The 20,651-nt window shown below is 43.2% G+C and overlaps 2 protein-coding genes across 2 annotated transcripts; one reads left to right on the top strand and one right to left on the bottom strand.

Annotated features, from left to right (window-relative positions):
* The first annotated feature begins 7,914 nt into the window (after nt 1-7,914).
* ATP5F1E (ATP synthase F1 subunit epsilon) lies at nt 7,915-9,755 on the top strand. Its single transcript, XM_035121975.3, has 3 exons — nt 7,915-8,020; nt 8,144-8,274; nt 9,628-9,755. The coding sequence occupies exons 1-2, from the start codon at nt 7,989-7,991 to the stop codon at nt 8,265-8,267; spliced, it is 156 nt and encodes a 51-aa protein (XP_034977866.1). The 5' UTR covers nt 7,915-7,988; the 3' UTR covers nt 8,268-8,274; nt 9,628-9,755.
* Nucleotides 9,756-10,660: 905 nt separating this feature from the next.
* On the bottom strand, nt 10,661-20,245 carry TUBB1 (tubulin beta 1 class VI). The gene is made up of 4 exons (XM_035121971.3): nt 20,024-20,245; nt 17,664-17,772; nt 15,722-15,832; nt 10,661-14,640 (listed from the first exon to the last, which is right to left on the bottom strand). The coding sequence occupies exons 1-4, from the start codon at nt 20,078-20,080 to the stop codon at nt 13,532-13,534; spliced, it is 1,386 nt and encodes a 461-aa protein (XP_034977862.1). The 5' UTR covers nt 20,081-20,245; the 3' UTR covers nt 10,661-13,531.
* Nucleotides 20,246-20,651: the final 406 nt, after the last annotated feature.

Below are 20,651 nucleotides of genomic sequence, written 5' to 3'. Positions count from 1 at the left end.
TTAATGTTTCTGTGGAGAACTAACATCCTGATCTGGCAGAATGACAGCCTGGCATTGGGAAGCTGAATTCATAAGGTTTACAGAATGTTTTATGAACTGCATTTTACGTGTATTTAAGCTTCAAAAATATTGCTCTGTGTAACAGAAGATGCTAGAGTGCTTATTCCAGCTGATTTCAATGAGTATTCTACCACTGCTCCACGCTGAGTGCTGTTCTGGAGCCATTAAAGATTTGCTAGGCGATGACCTGTATTTAAATCGGCATGCAACAATTTCCACTCTAGGAGCTGCGGAAAGATTAGGGTCATTAAGTGGGAAGAAGTACAGAAGAGCTTTAGCAGCCCAGCTGAATATGGCTTGCCTCAGAGGGGAAAGCAAGCAAATCCACAGCTATCCAAGGTATGTACTATTCTTAAACCTTGATATATGCTTTGTATTAATGGCTGGAGTTGCATCCCATGCTTCTTCACAGCATGAAATTTTTCAGCAGATAGCTGTGCAGATGTGCTGCTTTGAGACAATTAGAAGAAAAGAGCCAATGGGATATTCACCTTGTTAGAGCTGATCTTTGGTGATGTGTCTGATTACTGTAATTATTTACCAGCTAGTGTAGTATGTATACAATAAGTGATGTGTTTGGTGGGTGCTGCTCGCTCTTCTGTCTTACTAAGCACGTGAGCAAGGTGGCTACTTTCCAACAGCCGTTCCAAGGTTATTTCTCACCAGGAAGGAAAAGATGGTTTGCCATTTTTACTCTTTCAGGTTGCTGTCGGTATTAGAGCCATGATCCATTCATAAATCTCTTCCACTTAAGTTAATGGGGTCTTAAATGCCTTTTGACTTTTACCGGATTGTGTGTTCTATAAACGGATAAAGAAATTCACCGGAATGCATCACTTACGATTAATGCAACATCACAGTGTACGGTTTGAGTGCTTTTTTGTATTGTGTTCCTTTTATCTTTTATCTGCTGTCCTACATTTGACAAGACATCAGAAAAAATAGTTCCACAGTCAATCACATGCTTTGCAATGCTGAATGTCTCGGGTTCAATGCTAAACATCTCTAAAGAATATTGGGCAGAAGGTGTGTAAATTACAGGCAACTGGATGGAACAATAGGCATCTAATATACAAAATTGCTTCCAAAATATAAGTTGTTGTTATTATTATTTAATAAATTTATATACCGTCCTTCATCTGAGAATCATAGGGTAGTTTACAATATAGCAACAGCAAAAATACATAACATAGTAAAGAACAAAAAGATTAAACCTATACCCCCAACACACACAATTTAAAAGGATTGTTAATTAGCCAAAGTCCTGAGAGCAGAGAAATGTCTTTTCCTGGTGCCTATTATCATTATTATTTATTGAATTTATATACCACCCTATACCCGGAGGCCTAAAGACATATGTCAATGGTGCTAGGTGTATTTCTCTGGAGAGAGCATTCCACAAGTGGGGAGCCACTGCAGAAAAGGCTTGTTCTCCTGTTGCCACCCTCCAGACTTTTCACAGTGAAGGGTCTCAGATGATGATTGCAGGGTCCAGGTCGGCTTATATGGAGAGAGGTGATCCTTGAGGTATTGCAGTCCTGAGCCATTTAAGGCTTTATAGGTCAAAACCAGCACTTTGAATCGGACCTGGAAACTGATTGGCAGCCAGGATTGGTGTTATATGCTCAAACAGAAATAATTGGAAAGCTATTCCCATCATATGATATGGCTTGACTTTTGCTGTCGTTACTGCAAAACTATTTTAAAGCACACACAAAAGCTAAATCCTCACAGGTGTGAAGGGATGGAAGGCAACTCTAACCAGCAACAGAAGGATAGCAGGCACCTGTCTAGTATAAAGAGTGACCTCAGTGGGAGTTCAGTCCAACTGATTATGTTAAATCAATTATAAATACATCTGGGCACAAGCTGTGCCGGACAATGCAATGGTGACATCCTGGGACAAGAAATGTCACCTTAGAGTTGGGAGTGTTGCCCTCTGAGACCTTTCTTTCTGCTGAACCACCCAGATAAAGAAATCCAACTTTAAAGTGGTTTTTAAAATGGGATAGTTTATCCTGTGCCTTATTGCAGTAAAATATATTACTGTAACTCTCTTCTCTACGTTCCTGGGAAGCTTATAGTTTCTCAACAGTTTTTTTATCAGGAGTTACTCATTCAATAACAGGGACACAGGTGGCGCTGTGGGTTAAACCACAAAGCCTAGGGCTTGCTGATCAGAAGGTCGGCGGTTCGAATCCCTGCGGCGGGGTGATCTCCCATTGTCAGTCCCAGCTCCTGCCAACCTAGGAGTTCGAAAGCACGTCAAAGTGCAAGTAGATAAACAGGGACCGCTACAGCGGGAAGGTAAACAGCGTTTCCGTGTGCTGCTCTGGTTCGCCAGAAGCGGCTTTGTCATGCTGGCCACATGTCCTGGAAGCTGTACGCCGGCTCCCTCAGCCAATAATGCGAGATGAGCGCGCAACCCCAGAGTCGGTCACGACTGGACCTAATGGTCAGGGGTCCCTTTACCTTTACTCATTCAATGAGAAGCTTAGTAATAGCAGCTTTTTACTTTTCCTAAAATTTATTTACCGCTTGATTGTAAAGGGGTGGGGGAATCTTTAAAGATCTTTACAGAAAGATATGTTTACCTGAAAGACAGCCTGACCACCACTCCCAATCGTTCCCTGCGATGAATGACTGCAGGGGAATACTGTGTGTTTAAAACAGACGACACCCTCTCAGTTCACATGGGGTAATGTGAGGCCCAATAGGATTTAATTCATTTTGCATGTGCTGAGTCTGTGCAATAGAATATCTCCCAGAATCATCTGCTATACAGTGGGTACCCAAGGGAGATGTTGGGGGAGAGTGATGGGGCAAGGCTCCTCCTCAGAAAGCAAACTTATGTGGAAAGTGCTTTTTGTAGGCAATTTTAAAGGGTGGATGATGGTTGTTGTTATTAATTCATTAAATTTGTATACCACCCTTCATCCGAAGATCACAGGGCAGATCACAACACACTTTCTTTACTTTTATTTATTTCAGAAAATGTTTCTTCAACTTGATTGGGGGAAAAACCCTCAAAAGTGGTTTACAAAAAGAATTAAAAAATGAAATAATCAATAAAAACATTTATTTATCAGAGCACTGCCCTTATAGACCAGGCATAGGCAAACTCGGCCCTCCATATGTTTTGAGACTACAACTCCCATCATTACTGACCACTGGTCCTGTTAGCTAGGGATGATGGGAATTGTAGTCACAAAACATCTGGAGGGCATAGTTTGCCTATGCCTGTTCTAGACTCTGGATATAAGACTGAGTGAGAAATATTACTCAATTTCCCAACCTGCAAATGTCCGACCATTTTAATAAATTACAGTATTCCTTGAAATATGTATAGTTATTTATTTGTTTGTTATTTTGTTTCTATCGTTCCCCAAATATAATAATTCAATTTCCCCCCTGTTTAAACAGTAGGAGAAATAGGATGTGTCCACTTCAATAAAAGTAAGAATTGTGTTTTTTTTTTTAATAATTGTTCTTGTTTAATGTTTTCCTAGCTAAAGAAAAGTTCTCAAACAATGACAAGGCTGAAACTACACCGAATGTCTTTGGACTGCCAAATAATCTTGTGGATTTATCTTATTCTGTAAATTGGACCTCCTGCCCCCCTGGATCAGTCTGCTTTTGTCTGTTCTGCCTCCCTGGACCAATCCGGCCTTGAGTCTTTGGCCTCCTTGGAATTTGCGTCCAAATTTGTCTTTTCAGATTCCCTCGACCTCTCCAGCCCTAGCTCCAGAGAGTCTTGGGATTGCTCAAGTGATACTGCTTCATCCTCCCTGGGCCTCTCTATTTGTGCCTCCTTGTCTTCTCCAGAGCTCTCGAGTCTCTGTTCTTCACCCCCACTGGACTCCTCCAGTATCTCATCTATTTCTCTGGACCTCTCCAGCACTGGATCCTCAGGTTCCTGGGAGCGCTCTAGTCGAAGCTCTTCAATATCGTTGGACATTTCCAGCCTCACCTCTTCCGACTCACCACACTTTTCTAGTCTGAGCTCTACAGTCTCCGTAGACCTATCCAGTTTTTCTTCTTCCGCATCGCTGGACCTTCCCACATCACCAGCCTCCCTGGATCTCTCTAGCCATGAGTTCTCAGACTCAGATCTCCATTATGTATTTTCTTCACCCTCTCTGGATATTTCTGATCTCTCCTCCTCATCCTCTTCTGGTTCATTAGACCTCACTAACATCAACACATTAACATCTCAGCACTCCTCTGATTCATCATCTTCTAGTTCCTTAGATGTTTCTGATTTTGTCTTTCCAACATCTCTGGACACTTCCAATGTTTTTGTTGAAGACACTCCTTACTGCATCTCCTCCGTATCATTGGAGATTTCAAACTTCACATCTTTAGCTGAGCAGCAGCGATCCAATCTCCCTTTGGATTTGTCCAGCCGCCCTTCGTCTACAACTTTCAGTTGCTGCAATAATCTCAGTTTACCATCAACTCCAGTTTACCCTCTCTAATCTTTATGATGCAGAGCTCCACAGATAATTTGCTTGATGTTTGGGGGGTTTGTAGTATAATTATTTATTTCCATGTCCATATTTTCTGAACAAGGACAACATTATTTCAAGCATTTCATCTCTGGGAAAACTTCTGAACTACAAAATGTACACTGAAATGGGGAAGAATTAATAACAGGGCCACCAACCTTTTATGGCAAGGCTCCTGTGTCTTCCCTGACAGGGGAGGGAAAAATTCAACACCTGAATTTTAATACCTTAAGCGGCATAGGATCCCTTTAAAAAGTTGACAACCCTAAACAACAGTTTGTACAAATGTATGAAGGTGCCTTGATATAGGCACCTTATGCGATTACAATACCTACTTACAGTTTGGTTTCCTTGTGGCTATTGTTAATGTTAATGTTCTCAACCTCATGCTTCCTTTTCATCTTGTACAATTTGAGGCTGTAATCCTATACACAATTACCTGGGAGTAAGACCTATTGCCTCCAGTGAGCCTTACTTCTGACTAGACATGTGACGGATTCCACTGTTAATCAGTGCAACTTGATAAACACAATGGATCCCCTATTTATTTCCTGAAGTATCACAATCAGCTGGAATTAACCAGTGGAATGAGTTAAACTATAATATACCATGCTTTCAGGGATAATTGTCCTGTTTTTTTTAGACAATGCCAGATACAATTCCCTCTGATTCCAAGTCAAGCCTTTGAGTGCTTGTGCAAGTGTAGCCAAAACCACACCAACAATGTACAAGACAGGGTATCAGCAGACTCCTGTGGTTGGCAAACATACAAAAGATATTGGGGTGTATAAAAAGAATTGGGGGAAAGAAGCCTCTCAATCAGCTGAATGAGGACTCAATGTTGAAGAAATGCTGGATGACTGGGGCAGCAGGGAGGGGGAAAGCCATTTGGGTGGAAGTGGAAATGGAAATGGAACAGTGTGTCTGGAAAGAAAGGCACTCTGTGAGGGGAATAGATGTCTCCTAAAAACTCTCAGCACCTTAAAAGACAACAGTTCTCAGGATTCTTTAAGGGAAGTGCTTTAAATTTTAAATGAATTGTACATATGTGGCCTATTTTTCAATGTTCCGGGGATTTAAGTGGGAGCTGCTCATTGAGGAAACTCAATGTTTTAATGTAGCTAGATTTACCGTAGCCACATGCACTCCCCCTCCACCCCATAAATTGCCAAATGGGGAGCAGGGAAAATCCCCAAATGGAAGGGCAAACCTAAAACTACACAAGGCTGTATACACACCATACATTCAAAGCACGTTTAAAGCACACTGCTTTCCCCAAGAAATCCTGGAAATTATTGTTTACCCCTCACATAGACAATTCCCTGTAGCCTTAACAAACTACAATTCCCAGGATTCTTTGTGGAGAGTAATGTGATTTAAATGCATGGTGTGTACACCATCTTAGCATCCTCCTTGGGCACAGAATACTGGCAGACTGTTAGAAAAAAAGGAAACTGGGCAGAGAGGGAATGAAATGGAGAATGGCGAGAACCCTCAACAAAAGCACTCCACACAGCAATATTATCTGCAGGACACCACTTCATCTTTTCTTTCACAAGTCCTGTATTAAAATATTCTCTCTGATTTATGAAATATAACTGAATGTTGTTGACTGAATGTGTCATGATACAACCAACTGACTGCTTCTGAGGCTCTGAATCTGAAGTCTTGTGTGACCCTGAAAAATAATGTGTACAATACTTTTATAAGTTGGAAAAAATGTTTCAATATACTGTACCACATATGCCTCATAAAAAACACAGCTTGGCTTTTAAATTATGCTTGTTTGTACAGATTTTAATGACACATTTCAACGTTTACCCACAGGTAGGGCTGAAAGACAAGGTAAGGATTTGATAGCAAACAAGTAAACAGGGCACTGACATAGACAAAGACATGTCTTAGGAAAACTCCATGCTCCCATCTAGAGATCACTCCGATCCACCACAATTTATGTGACAGTCATGTTTGCTGCTGCTGTTATGCCAGTGTTTGCTGAAGTATACACGTACAATGAGAATGGAAGCTGCAGAAAACATATTAGCTCAGTTGGTTAGTATGGTGCTGATAATGCCAAGGTTGGGGGTTCAATCCCCACATGGGCCAGCTGCATATTCCTGCATTGCAGGGGGTTGCACTACATTCACTTGGGGTCACTTCCAATTCTATGAAATGGATCAGAGATATGGCTGTTTAAACAGAAGCATGATGTAGTAAAAGAAAACCTTCAGCTGTTTCAGATTTCACCACACCACATGCAAACCCCTAGAGATGTGAAGGCCTTTAATCAGGCATAGGCAAACTCCGGCGCTTGAGATGTTTGGGACTACAATTCCCATCATCCCTGACCACTGGCCCTGTTAGCTAGGGATGATGGGAATTGTAGTCCCAAACATCTCAAGCGCCGGAGTTTGCCTATGCCTGCGGGATGTGTGTGGCAGGAAGAGAAAGAGGGCTTTCCCCAGGTCCTTTACATCACTGCATCCATCACACTAGGACCATCACAAAGTTCATACTGTACAGGGTTCCAGATTCAGGTAGGTAGCTGTGTTGGTCTGACACAGTCTAAATACCCAGAACAAACTAAGGACAATTTATTTATTCATTAATTAATACAGGGTTGAAATGGATGCTGACTCTAGACTCTAGACTAGAGGCAGTGTGGTCAGTTGCACCTCTGACTCCAGATGCAAGACCATCCATCTATTTTTTGAAAGTCCAAATCAACGCGCTCTCCGTTGGCAACAACCACCGCCCTCCCAGGTAGACGGCTTCCTGGCAACCATCTGAGAATCCCCGCTGCGTAGTAAATCTGCAGCCCGGTGGACGTGCAGCGTATATGGTGAACACGAGATCTTTTCTCAGAATTGGGAAGCCTACAAGGCGCACACATCCCAGCAAGCCGGGGGGAGCAACAGGTGCAGCTTCCACAGCGCTGTGTTATCTGCCTCCAGCGCCAGCAGCCCAAGGGCCCTGATCTTATTGTTTGTGTGCCAGGAAGCCTGCTGGACCTCGCGACGGACCAGCCGTGTACTACGGTATAACAGGAGACCAACGAACAGCTGCAGCCGATCCACCTGCCCAGCTGCAAAAGTGCGGAACCCTCTGAAGTCAGCGCGGCGCCGCCACGCAGCCAATGGGAGCGCCCGACGTCCCGGCGCCCCGTTTTCTGATTGGACGCTTCCTCCTCACTGGAAATAGACGGGTGGAGGAGGAGGGGGCGGGGCGTGATGCCAGCACTTGCCTCGGTTCGCGAACGAGCTCGGAGGGGAGTGGCGTGCGATTGGTCGGACTGGCTTTTCCACTTCCGGGTCTTTAGCTTCTTCCGGGTCACACTAAGGCTTAGGGCTTGTGCGGTTGCCGACCTTGCGGCCTTAAGCGGAGTAAGCGAGCGAGTTACGGTCCATACGCTGGGCAGACATGGTGTCCTACTGGAGGCAAGCCGGGCTCAGGTAGGGTTGGCTGAGGCGAGCCGGGCCTCCTCTTTCCTTCCCCTCCGCTGTCTCAGGGCGGCTGTTGAGTGTTTTCGATTCCATTATTTGCGTTGACTTTTGCGCGTCTCTTTCTCCTTCCAGCTACATCCGGTATTCCCAGATCTGCGCCCAGGCTGTGAGAGCAGCGCTGAAACCGCAGTTTAAAGCGGACGCAGAGAAAACGGCGGGAGCAAGCGTGAAAATAGTGAGAATCAAAAAGGAATGATGTGCAGGTAAGTAGAGATATTTGGGGTTTTGGGGTTTGTTTTGTTTTTACAACGAAGCTGCAGCATCAGGTGGAGGAATTTCTCAATCCTGGTACCCTTTTCATTGGAAGTGTCTGGGGATGAGGCTTTTATGCATGCAATGCATATTATGTAAAGGGACCCCTGACCATTAGTTCCAGTCGTGACCGACTCTGGGGTTGCGGCGCTCATCTCGCGTTACTGACCGAGGGAGCCGGCGTACAATAGCCAGCATGACAAAGCCACTTCTGGCGAACCAGAGCAGCACACGGAAATGCCGTTTACCTTCCCACCAGAGCGGTACCTATTTATCTACTTGCACTTCGACATACTTTCAAACTGCTAGGTTGGCAGGAGCAGGGACCAAACAACGGGGGCTCACTCCGTTGCGGGGATTTGAACTGCCGACCTTCTGATTAGCAAGCCCTACCTAGGCTCTGTGGTTTAACCCACAGCGCCACCCGCGTCCCTTGCAAAGCATATTACTGTACCATTAAGCTCTGGCCCTCTCTTAAAGGGAGTGTATCTGCTTGTAAAAAAACCTTGCTTTTGCAGCCTATGTTCTGAACATTTATGACAGAATGGACTATTCATGAATTGCTTTATTTGTATGGCTGCAACCACCAAACTTATTTCTTGATAACTTCTGTACTCTTAATTCGTTCCCTTTACACTAACTTAACAACTTGTGACCACAGCTTCAGAATTAGAACCTTCAGATAGTGGACCTTATAACATTTGAAGCCTCATTGCTTGCTATTTAATAGGAGGCCATTTTTTTTATAGTGCCATGTACTACCAACGTGTTGATTAGAAGGTCGGTGGTTCAAATCCACATGACCTAGCAGTTTGAAAGCACGCCAGTGCAAGTAGATAAATAGATACCACTGCAGCTGGAAGGTAAATGGCATTTCCGTGTGGTCTGGCTTCCGTCACGGTATTCCATTGCGCCAGAAGCAGTTTAGTCATGCTGGCCACATGACCCAGAAAGATGTCTGTAGACAAACACTGGCTGCCTCAACCTGAAAAGTGAGATGATCGCCACACCCCATAGTCAAGTTTGACTGGACTTAACTGCCCAGGGGTCTTTTACCTTTTACACGTGGTTGGAACAATGCTAGATAAGTCCTTTGATAACTGTGAAACAGGAGTGAGAACTGTTTTGGCATTTTTAGGCTATTTAGTTTTACACAGCAGTTCACATCTCACTGTAAATACATACCAGAATAGGTGTTAGACCTCAGACGTTTGAGGAATAATATTAGTTTTGGGGCTCTCAGCTTTAATTGAAATTGTATATTGTAATATGGCACTTAACTGCTTGTCTTAATTGTCTTACAGGACTTGATTTATAACAGGAAAAATGAAGGCTCATGAATGTGCTTGTACGCAACATAACTGCTTCCTGCTCTGTGAAGGCTTGCAGTATATGTGTAAAATAACTATGCCAATAAACAGAATGTGTTGAACATGTTCCTTAATTATTTTGTTTTGTTGAGCAAGAACAACCAAACACTTTGTGGAATTGTACAGCATTTTCAACTACAGTTGGCTTTTACTAGGTTATAGCGAATACTCAATGAATTTGGTTTTTAACAACCTATAGTAACAAAATAGAAATCAGTGTTAAAAGCAAAATAAACTGATAATAAAATGGTTTTTATTCTGGAAAGAATGATTGCCTATACTTTGAAAATAAAGCTGTGAGCCTCCAGGTATATATATGCAGTGCCTTGTGACATTGCCCAGAATTTTATCTTGTGCTGACATAATTAAGGCTGCAGTTCTAACACAGCTGGAAATAAATTCGAATGAACTCATTGGGACTTCTGAGTATGCATGTGTAGAATTTCACTGTAAATGCTCTTTTAAACTAGCTGATTGCTAAATGAACTGCTGATCAAATGTGAATAAAAAAGCATTTGGAACAAGGCAATGCACAAGCTACAGAAGTTATCTCTTGACTAGAGCATCAAGTAGCTTTTCTTTGCTGAAAAACAAGCAGAAACCTTGAGCACCATCAGCTTCATCCTCAAGATCCTTCACTGATCATGGTCACCAAGGAACCCCTGATTCAAACCCTGCTCCACTGAAGTTCATGAGCATGTCCTGCTCATAATCTCTGACTAACCTACCTCATAGGCTAGTTGTGAGGACACAATAGTGGATGGGAAATAGCATGTGTGTCACCCTGAACTCCTTAGAGGTAAAGTGGGATAAAATTTCTCTTCCAACTGACACAAACTTTCCTAGCTAGCCAAGTGAACAACTGTTTAAGGCCTGCTCAGTAAACTTGAACACAAGGAATTAATAATTGCATTTTAAGGTTATGAACACAAGAAGTGAAAGGAGTTATTTCCCCTTGCATAGAAGGTTGAAATTGGACAAAAATGCAAGTTTTAGCTTGCTTTTTATTTGGTATTGCATAGTACTTGCAGTGAACAAATAGATATATAGTGAAAAATTTATGGTGAGTAAAATGACAGCTGAGTTAAATATTTGTTCTCTTTCACACTGGAGAAAATGCTTGCATCTCTGCATCTCTCCCCTCCCCCCTGTAAGTAAAACCAGTTAAATAAAGGAATTAGACATTTTGCATAAGCATTCAAGAGAAATTTGCACAAAAAGCTCAACACAATCCTGTGTAAATACTTGACTTTACAGCCCCAAAGCAATGAGACTGTGAAATAAATATTCATAATGTGGAGTGAAACTGAAATTCTAGCTGGCACCCTCTGAATGTATCCTGGGAAAGAATAGTATGGGTGGTAGCAAAGCTTCATTCAGTGCTGCTGTTTATGCCATAGGGACTTTCTAAATAAATGTAGGTTCGTTACTAGGAATGATTTCAGAAGAGTTAACTGTTTAATCTTTGCAAAAAAGCAAAACTAGTTCAGTGGCATCTTTAAGGCTAACAGAAAAATTGCAGCAGAATCTTTTACTACAGTGAACTCTTGTCCTTCCATGTGTTAATACTGCAGTTCATGCTAAGGTGCAATTGGCTTGTTCACATGCTACAGTGAACTTGGGTACTGTATAGGTTGACATGTACATGTTTGTGAGAGAGTGCACTTTGTGGTTTGTAACAGCTCAGCTATTGTGAACACAGACTCTACACTCACTGAGTGAATATTTGTATGAGTATGCAGCGCCAACTATTGTTGTCTATGGATTGTTGACTTGTTGAATGTGATACACAAACACTCCTGTTGACTTCCGTATACGCAAGTGGGTGGAAATGGGATAGCCTATTGCTCCTTGCATTTTCTGGCTTTTCTTCCATACACAAGTTTATATACACTTGCTGCCTGCAGCCATGTCACTGTTACTCAGAGGTAAGTCCCCTAGTGTGTTCAGTAGAGCTTACTCCTAATGTAAAAATGCCTTCATCAGATCCATAAAATGGTATCGAGTGTGCTATAAACGTGTTTCAAATCCTACAGGTATAATAGGATTCTCAGCTAGCTTGATTAAAAGCAAGGGTACATTTAAGAATAAGCAAAGATACAGCTATTTAAAACCTATTAGGTACAATAATAGATGTTTTGTTAATATTTAAGTGTCATTAAAATACATGCAGGCTAACTACTTCTTAAACCACTTATGCACCTAGCCCAAATGGATATATGTTTGCCATTTACAGGGTAAGCCAATCTAGATCCCATGGAAGTAATTCATTCTTTGATTTCACTGGCGGCATGAAGCCATATTAATCCTACATTAATATTAGTGGCTGCAGTTAGGGTAGACAGACGTGTTTCTTTACACATTACAGAGCACGTTAAATTTACTGATCACAACATGGCAATAGCCAATAGCTTGGGTGGCTTTTAAAAGAAGTGGGCACATTAATAGGAGCTGAGTCTATTGATCAGACATAGGCAAACTCAGCCCTCCAGATGTTTTGGGACTACAACTCCCATCATCCCTGACCACTGGTCCTGTTAGCTAGGGGTGATGGGAGTTGTCCCAAAAGATCTAGAGAGCCGGGTTTGCCTATGCCTGCTATTGATTGTTGTAAACCGCCTTTGAGGCTCTTTTTTTTTTCAAGAGTCAAAAGCCAGTAAAGAAATGTTTTATACACAAATATAAATAAGTTTAGTTGTTAACAAACAAAGAATGCTGGACTACTTAATGGACCTTTCTGGTTTCATCATGAATTTCATCCCCTTACATACTTCCTCATATTATAGATTGGAAGCCTGACTCAGTGAAATTTAAAAACAGCTGTCCAATTAATATAGCTGTAATACCACCTAAAGTGCAAGTCAGCTAAGGAGCTGTCATTTTTGTTCCTTGGAATCAAATACCCTACTGCATTGTGCTAGTGTGGGGCTCAGTTAGGACACATCCCTTTGGCTGCTCATCACAAAACTCCAAATACAAGGTGTGTAAGAATGCTGTTGTACTGAAGCTCACTGGTGTAGAAATATGCCCAGTAAGAAGATACACTGGTCAGAATAATGAAGTATGAAAGAAACAGCCATGTAAATTTGAATACCTTCCTTGGTAATTCACAAACTCATCTGACAAATGTGCATAAGAGGATGCTCACACAAGAAAGTAAAAAAATACAGTCACCCTGGTCCTGCAAGATGTATGTGTTGAACACTGCACCTTCATCAGGGTACTCATCCAGGCTCCATTAAACTAGGTTGATGTGTCTATGATGCAGACAGAGGTGTGCAGCTTCCTCCAGGACCATGGATGGTTGCATTTGACTAGAGGGGAATTGAAGCCTCCTTAACTACTTTGCTGCGGTTGGTCACCGTGTCATCCTTTGTAATCTGTTCCATCAACTGAAGCCCTGGGATATGTCCTTTGAAGCAGCATGCTGGTATAATTTCCCCCACTGTTCTAAAATGACTTATTTGCATTAGATGCACTAATTCAGAAGAATCACTTAATTAGAACATAGATTTCAGCAGGGGTTGAGTTTTTTTCAGCTGGAACTCACCGGGACTCAATTCCGGCACCACTCAAGTGGGCGCGATTACCATTTATAAGAGAACCAGGGAAGCGTTCGTGGTGAGTTCCAGCACCATATTTTCTAGAAAAATAGCACTGGCTTTCAGTAGGGGGATTTTCTCAGGTATATATATATTTTTGCAGCCAACAATGCGGCTGTGTATGCTTTGGTTCAATGCACAAAATTGGCTGCTCCTGCATTCAGTAGACTAAAAAGTTATTTTAGAAACATAGGTAAGTCCAGCCACCTCACTGACAGTAATAATCAGCATTGCTTTCAATCATCACTCTTATTTTTAAGAAGCTCCTTTTCTTCTTCCTGGCTTGCCTCAGCCTCTGCCTCTTCCTCTGCCTCCACATATTCTTCTACATCGGCTGTGGCATCTTGATACTGCTGATACTCGGACACCAAGTCATTAGTGTTGCTTTCAGCTTCAGAAAATTCCATCTCATCCATCCCTTCCCCGGTATACCAGTGCAGAAATGCTTTCCTCCTGAACATGGCTGAGAACTGCTCAGAGAGCCTCTTGAAGATCTCTTGTATGGCTGTGTTGTTCCCTATGAAGGTGGCCGACATCTTGAGGCCACAGGGAGGAATGTCGCACACGGCCACCTTGACATTGTTGGGGATCCACTCCACAAACTGGCTGCTGTGCTTTGTCTGCATGGACAGCATCTGCTCATCCACCTCCCTGGTAGACATCTGGCCTCGGAAGATGCACGCCACTGTTAAGTAGCGGCCGTGACGCGGGTCAGCGGCTACCATCATGTTCCTTGCATCAAACATCTGTTGGGTGAGCTCTGGAACGGAGACGGCTCTGTACTGCTGGCTGCCCCGGGCCGTAAGTGGCGCAAAGCCTGGCATGAAAAAATGCAGTCGAGGGAAAGGCACCATGTTGACCGCCAACTTCCTCAAGTCTGCATTGAGCTGGCCAGGGAAGCGGAGTGAGGTGGTGACTCCACTCATGGTGAGGGAGACCAGGTGATTGAGGTCCCCATAGGCCGGCGAAGGAAGCTTCAGTGTCCTGAAGCATATGTCGTAGAGGGCTTCGTTATCAATGCAGAAGGTTTCGTCCGTGTTCTCTATCAGCTGGTGGATGGATAATATGGCGTTGTATGGCTCAACGACGGTGTCCGAAACTTTTGGGGATGGCACTATGCTGAATGTGTTCATGATCCTGTCAGAGTATTCTTCTTTGATCTTGTTGATCAGAAGGGTGCCCATTCCAGACCCGGTCCCTCCACCAAGGGAATGGGTCAGCTGAAAGCCCTGCAGGCAGTCACAGCCCTCGCACTCGTTCCTCACGACGTCCATCACGCTTTCAATCAGTTCGGCCCCTTCAGTGTAATGGCCTTTTGCCCAGTTATTTCCAGCGCCAGAATTTCCTAGAAACAACGGAAAGGGCTAAATGTAACAGAAAATGCTGCTGAAACACTGAGCACATGTTTAGTTTAAAAGTGGACATGACTAGATCTAAATATAAAGCGAAGGGATACTAGTCTTCAATGGAGCTAAGAGTGGAGGCTGTGGTATTATGTTATTGTTCTGCATAACTTCACAGATACTCTACTACAAACCTAATTGCGCCAGAATTTTGTTTTGTTTTGTTTTGTTTTGTTTTGTTTGGAAAAGGAGGATCCTTGAACATGTTTGGCTTGTTATACTCTTGTTTCAAACCTTCAGTTTTTGCATTATTTTGTGCTCCAGTCTCTTTTTTTGTGGCAACCATTTTATAATATGCCGTTTCCCCATGGCAGCCATTTTGTTGAGACTGGTGCCCGCCCTGTTATCTTAAAATTCTGAATGTGGCCAACAGGCCCCAACAGGCTGGTGTCCCTCTGCCCTAAATGTGCTGAGAACAGCTTGTGTTTGCAACATGCAGGAAGGCTGGCATGTTCTGTGCTGCGTAATCTCTCTTTTTTTATATAGAGAAAACATGCATAGGATTGGGCTGCTAGATTATATATTTTAAGAAAAAATATTCTAGTTTAGAAACCTTCAGGAAATTCAGATCTAGGCTTGCATTCATGTTACCAAGGGTTTCGAAACTTATGCTAAACATTGATGAAATGTGCAACCGTAAACCCCAAATTGCCTTTCTAGAACAAGCTTTAGAATGAGTGCGCAAAGTGGCCATCGCTAACTATTTGGAGGCTGAAGCAATCGTTGATTCTTTGAGTGAACAATATGTGGTCAATGAAGACATCCCACTTCTCCAGAACTCTTCTGCAATTTAAACAATTTATTTTTAAAAAATCACCCCAAATCTTTTAGGTTTTCCTCCTGTAATCATGAGACCTATAAATATTTATTTTTTTTATAAATACGAGTGGCTTCTTAAGTGTTCTGAAGCAATGAATAGAGAGGCTATCTCCTCAGAGGCCCTGTTTGATACACAGCAACTTTATTTCTTATGACACCATCATCTATTAAATTACATCCATATTATTAATGCAGCACACATACCATGAATAAAGTTATCGGGTCGAAAGAGTGGGCCTATTTTGCTGGACCTCACGCTGTCCATCGTTCCAGGCTCCAAGTCCACCAAGATAGCACGAGGAACATACTTGTGGGCTACAGCAAAAAAAGGGGGAAAGTTGAGGGTCATGATTGAGGCAGGTAGTACCTTCTGCGTGTATTTCCTTCACAAATCGTTTCTTTGGTGTACATATTTCATTTAGAACACTATAGCACAGAAGTGAAAAACCTGTGTCCTTGAATATATTGCCAGAGCACAACCCTCATCATACCTACTGGTCAAGGCTGGCCCTACCATGAGGCAGCTCAGGTGGCAGATGCTGAGGTGCAATGAAGGAAAAGAACTGTGAGTGCCTTATGGTGTGCCCTGTGCCCCCTATGTTGGGCTGCTGCCCTCAAGTGCACTAGAAGACATTGTCCTTTTCACCAGTATTGGACTTCAGAAGGACTTCTTGCTGTGTTCAATGGTGTTTACTACTTAGTAAATGTGTCCAGGTTACAACCCCAGATGAATAAAAATGTCATGTAGATTGCAATCCTATAAGTATCTACTCAGAAGTATCTACCCAGGAAAATGAGGATAGGATTGCAGCCCTAACCTCTTTTGCATCTTATTTCTCTGGGATAACCAGCCTCATATAACTAACATGCTTAAGGCTATTTAAAGCATAGAATCATAGAATCATAGAGTTGGAAGAGACCACAAGGGCCATCCAGTCCAACCCCCTGCCGAGCAGGAAACACCATCAAAGCATTCTTGACATATGCCTGTCAAGCCTCTGCTTAAAGACCTCCAAAGAAGGAGACTCCACCACACTCCTTGGTAGCAAATTCCACTGCCGAACAGCTCTTACTGTCAGGAAGTTCTTCCTAATGTTTAGGTGGAATCTTCTTTCTTGAAATTTGAATCCATTGCTCCGTGTCCGCTTCTCTGGAGCAGCAGAAAACAATCTTTCTCCCTCCTCCATATGACATCCTTTTATATATTTGAACATGGCTATCATATCACCCCTTAACCTTCTCTTCTCCAGCTCCCTAAGCCATTCCTCATAAGGCATCATTTCCAGGCCTTTGACCATTTTGTTTGCATGAAGGGGTTAATGTCATAGAGCAGGCATCCCCAAACTTCAGTCCACCAGATGTTTTGGACTACAATCCCCATCATCCCTGACCACTGGTCTTGTTAGCTAGGGATCATGGGAGTTGTAGGCCAAAACATCTGGAGGGCCGCAGTTTGGGGATGCCTATCATAGAGTAAGCTTTCCTACCAGGTTTAGCTGGGTCACTCTCCCTCACCATGGGAGAAAGGTAAACAAGGCTATTGTTATATCTCACTCTACAGGGAGAAGGTAAATTGTGAGGAGGTCTGAGCTGGATGCTGCAGCTCAGACCGCATGGCTCTTCCAAGCCACTCTTGAGTTTCACCAGTGTAACTAAGCCATGTTTTGTCACCTGAAAAGCTGTATGGAAAAGCACATTTGAAGAGTTGGTAAGTAAACTATTTTTAACTTCCCAAATGTGTGGACTTTTTCTATGCTGGGAAAGAGGGAAACTTCGGAAGGAACTTAGAAGGGCATATTTTAAAAGTCTAACAGCCTATATTTCCACGTTTTAATTTGCTGCAGATTTTGTGGTTTTCAGTCTTTGCTGGGGTTCTCTCACCAAAGTGTACTTGCCCCAAGCTTGGATTTTGGCATCCGGGAATGCTCCTTTCATACCTATTTTATTTTTCCTTGAACAAACCATTTCTCATATGCTTGTTTCTTATATCTGATAATTAATACTGCAGCCTAGCCAACAGTCTTTATAAATGGTTAAGAGACTTCGTGGCAGTGAAAGATGACAAGGCTTTTTCTATTTCCATCTGCTGCTATTGCTCTTGTAATCTAATTTCCCCACCCAGTTACCAACAACCTCATGTACTTACAATACGCCTCATTGAAATAAACATTAAGTCTTTCCTGCTGCAGTGGTGAGTCTCCGTGGTAGTTTCCCGTGGTATCGATTCCATGTTCAGCGCTTATGACTTCCCAGAACTGAAAGAGGAAGGTAAAAAAACAGAGAATAGTAGTGACATGCCAGTAACAATACTGATGGGACCCTATCATATTTCCGCAATATTGGTGCCACCTTGGAAAAAGCCTGCCTTTGTGTTACCACAAGTGGATAATAAGCTTGGGAATGTAAACAGCGTTTCCATGTGCTCTGGTATCCCATTGTGCCTGATGTAGTTTAGTCATGCTGGCCACATGACCCGGAACTCGGGTGCCAACTTTAATAAAATATTGTGGGGGCCCAGGTAAGCCCCGCCCTGCATAATCGATCACATGATACAATGCACACACACCATTGGAATGGGAATGCCCATCAACTTTTTGGAGGCCTGGCCCCCTCAAATATTTTATTGTGGGGGCTGAAGCCCGCATGGTGCCTAGGAGTTGGCTCCTTTGACCTGAAAGTGGAGATGAGTGCCACACCCCATAGGAGAATTTGACTGGACTTAACCGTCCAGGGGTCCTTTACCTTTACCTTACCTATTAAGTCCATAAAGCTCTGTACGTGATATATAACTATCCACCATGCATTATTTTGGACACCTATAGCATGTCTCCTTTTACTCGTTTTTTCTCAAGTCTAAAATCTCCCTGGTGCTCTAGCCCAGGAGTCAGCAAACTTTTTCAGCAGGGGGCCGGTCCACTGTCCCTCAGACCTTGTGGGGGGCCGGGCTATATTTTGCAAAAAAAATAAAATGATCGAATTCCTATGCCCCACAAATAACCCAGAGATGCATTTTAAATAAAAGCACACATTCTACTCATGTAAAAACACCAGGCAGGCCGCACAAATAACCCAGAGATGTATTTTAAATAAAAGGACACATTCTACTCATGTGAAAACACGCTGATTCCTGGACTGTCCGCAGGCCGGATTTAGAAGACGATTGGGCTTGATCCAGCCCCCAGGCCTTAGTTTGCCTACCCATCCTCTAACCCCTTGATCATCTTGGTAGCCCTTTTCTGAAACTTTTCCTGTCCCAGCACACACATGACATTATTTCTAGACAGGTGTAAACTCTGGTGTAGGTATGGAAGCCTGCACGTGCTAATCAAATAAGATATGGGAAAGGTCTCCCCAGGTGATGGTAGTGTCCCACATTTTCTTCCTACACCAGGAGATATCCTTGTCGGGAGAGCATAACACGTGAGCCAGTCCTGCAACCAGGCAGACTTTTAACTGGAAGCAGCACACAAAACCAGAATAACAGGAGGCATCTATCTAGCCTCCCCACTCCCCACATCCAGCCCGGCTGTCTCTTTATCTGAAACAGCAGGCAGTCATGCATGTGGGCACACCCTCCTCCTGTAGCCACCAGCCTTTTAAATGCCTCTTGTCTCTTGTTCACAATCCATTTGTGTTTAGAATGCTTCCATTTACATGCATGTAAATAGCCTCGCTGGGACAGAGCAAAACCTCCCAGCATGTCATGGAAGACTAGCCCCGTTGTTTGTCCCCTGCACAAGCATGGTATACACTCCCTTTGACTGTGTGGAGGTTGCATTTAGCTGTCATGGCTACTAACCGCTGAATGAAAGACCCTTCATGTAAATCCTCTGTTTGCTACTTCATTGAGAATTCCTAATACTGCTGCCATTTCCTACCAGCTGTACCGGTAGTTACAACAAGGTTCCTCGGGGTATATAATATGTGAAACAAAAGTGCCACCAGAACTTTGGCTGCTCATCTTACTGACATCTTATTTATTTACTTAGTACAGTTTTACGACACCCACATAACAAGGTTCTCCGGACCATTTCCTGGAAACATTAAAAACACAAAGTATTTCTCCAACCCACCCTCCCCACAATGCCCTTCTGCCAAGCGAAATTGTGGACGAGAGAAATATAAACTTTCAAATATCAGGTTCTTTCACAAAGGCTGTTATCCTAAATATATGTACAAGGAAAGGAATGAACACCACTGAAACTTTGTGAATCTTCAGCGTACCAAATTGTGCTGTAAAACCTATGTTTCCTGTTTGAACTCATTGATATGCATCTACCGGTAGATGAAATGGCTGGCTATCTGGTGGCTATTTGGAGTATGAGGAGATGACTGATATACCGTATCTTACACACTTCAGGGTTGATGTTATTTTAACCAAGTTTGCTCAAGGAGGGCATTTCAGTAGCATCCCAATTCACCTTTGTCCAAATTCGCTTTAAATCCAGTTATTAAAGGCAGCATTGCCTTGTCTCTTAGAAACGTTATTAAAAACCAGCTTCCTACCTTCGATCCTATTTGGTTTCCACACTGGCCGATCTGAACGTGCACAATTTCACGCATTTTGAACAGGATTTGGTGGGGAGAGTGGATTCCAGCTTTCCCAAATGTGCCTCTGTGGAACAAGTGATCGCTCTCGTACTGTCAGCTGTAGCCACTCTTATCATTGGCAAAATGCGGCTCGTATAGCGAATGCTACACACACGAAAACAAACCACCCCACAGCTCCGCAGGGGAGTTCCTGGCACTCCCACCCTGCAGACTCACAAGAGTTCTGATAGGGCATTGACAAGCAACTCCCTTAAAGCCTTCTATTTAAGTGATGGGTCTGGAACATTTTTCACCCCAAAGGTCGCATTTCATAGAATCACAGAATCGTAGGCTTGGAAGGGACCCCAAGGAACATCTAGTCCAGGGGTGGCCAACTCCCAAGAGACTGCAATCCACTCACAGAGTTAAAAACTGGCAGTGATCTACCTCCTTTTTGGGGTTCAGGTCAAAGTTGTTGAGTTTTTTTCAGGGAGGAGGTAAAATGTTGAGCTTTATTTAGGGGAGCCACAGTTGTTCAGCTTCTTTGCCAATGATCTACCAGTGATCTACCGCAGATGTCCAGTGATCTACCAGTAGATCACGA

This window comes from Zootoca vivipara, chromosome 7 (genome assembly GCF_965207765.1).
Source record: "Zootoca vivipara chromosome 7, rZooViv2.hap1.1, whole genome shotgun sequence".
In the NCBI taxonomy this organism is placed as follows: domain Eukaryota; kingdom Metazoa; phylum Chordata; class Lepidosauria; order Squamata; family Lacertidae; genus Zootoca; species Zootoca vivipara.
This window is presented reverse-complemented; position numbering and strand designations above follow the sequence as displayed.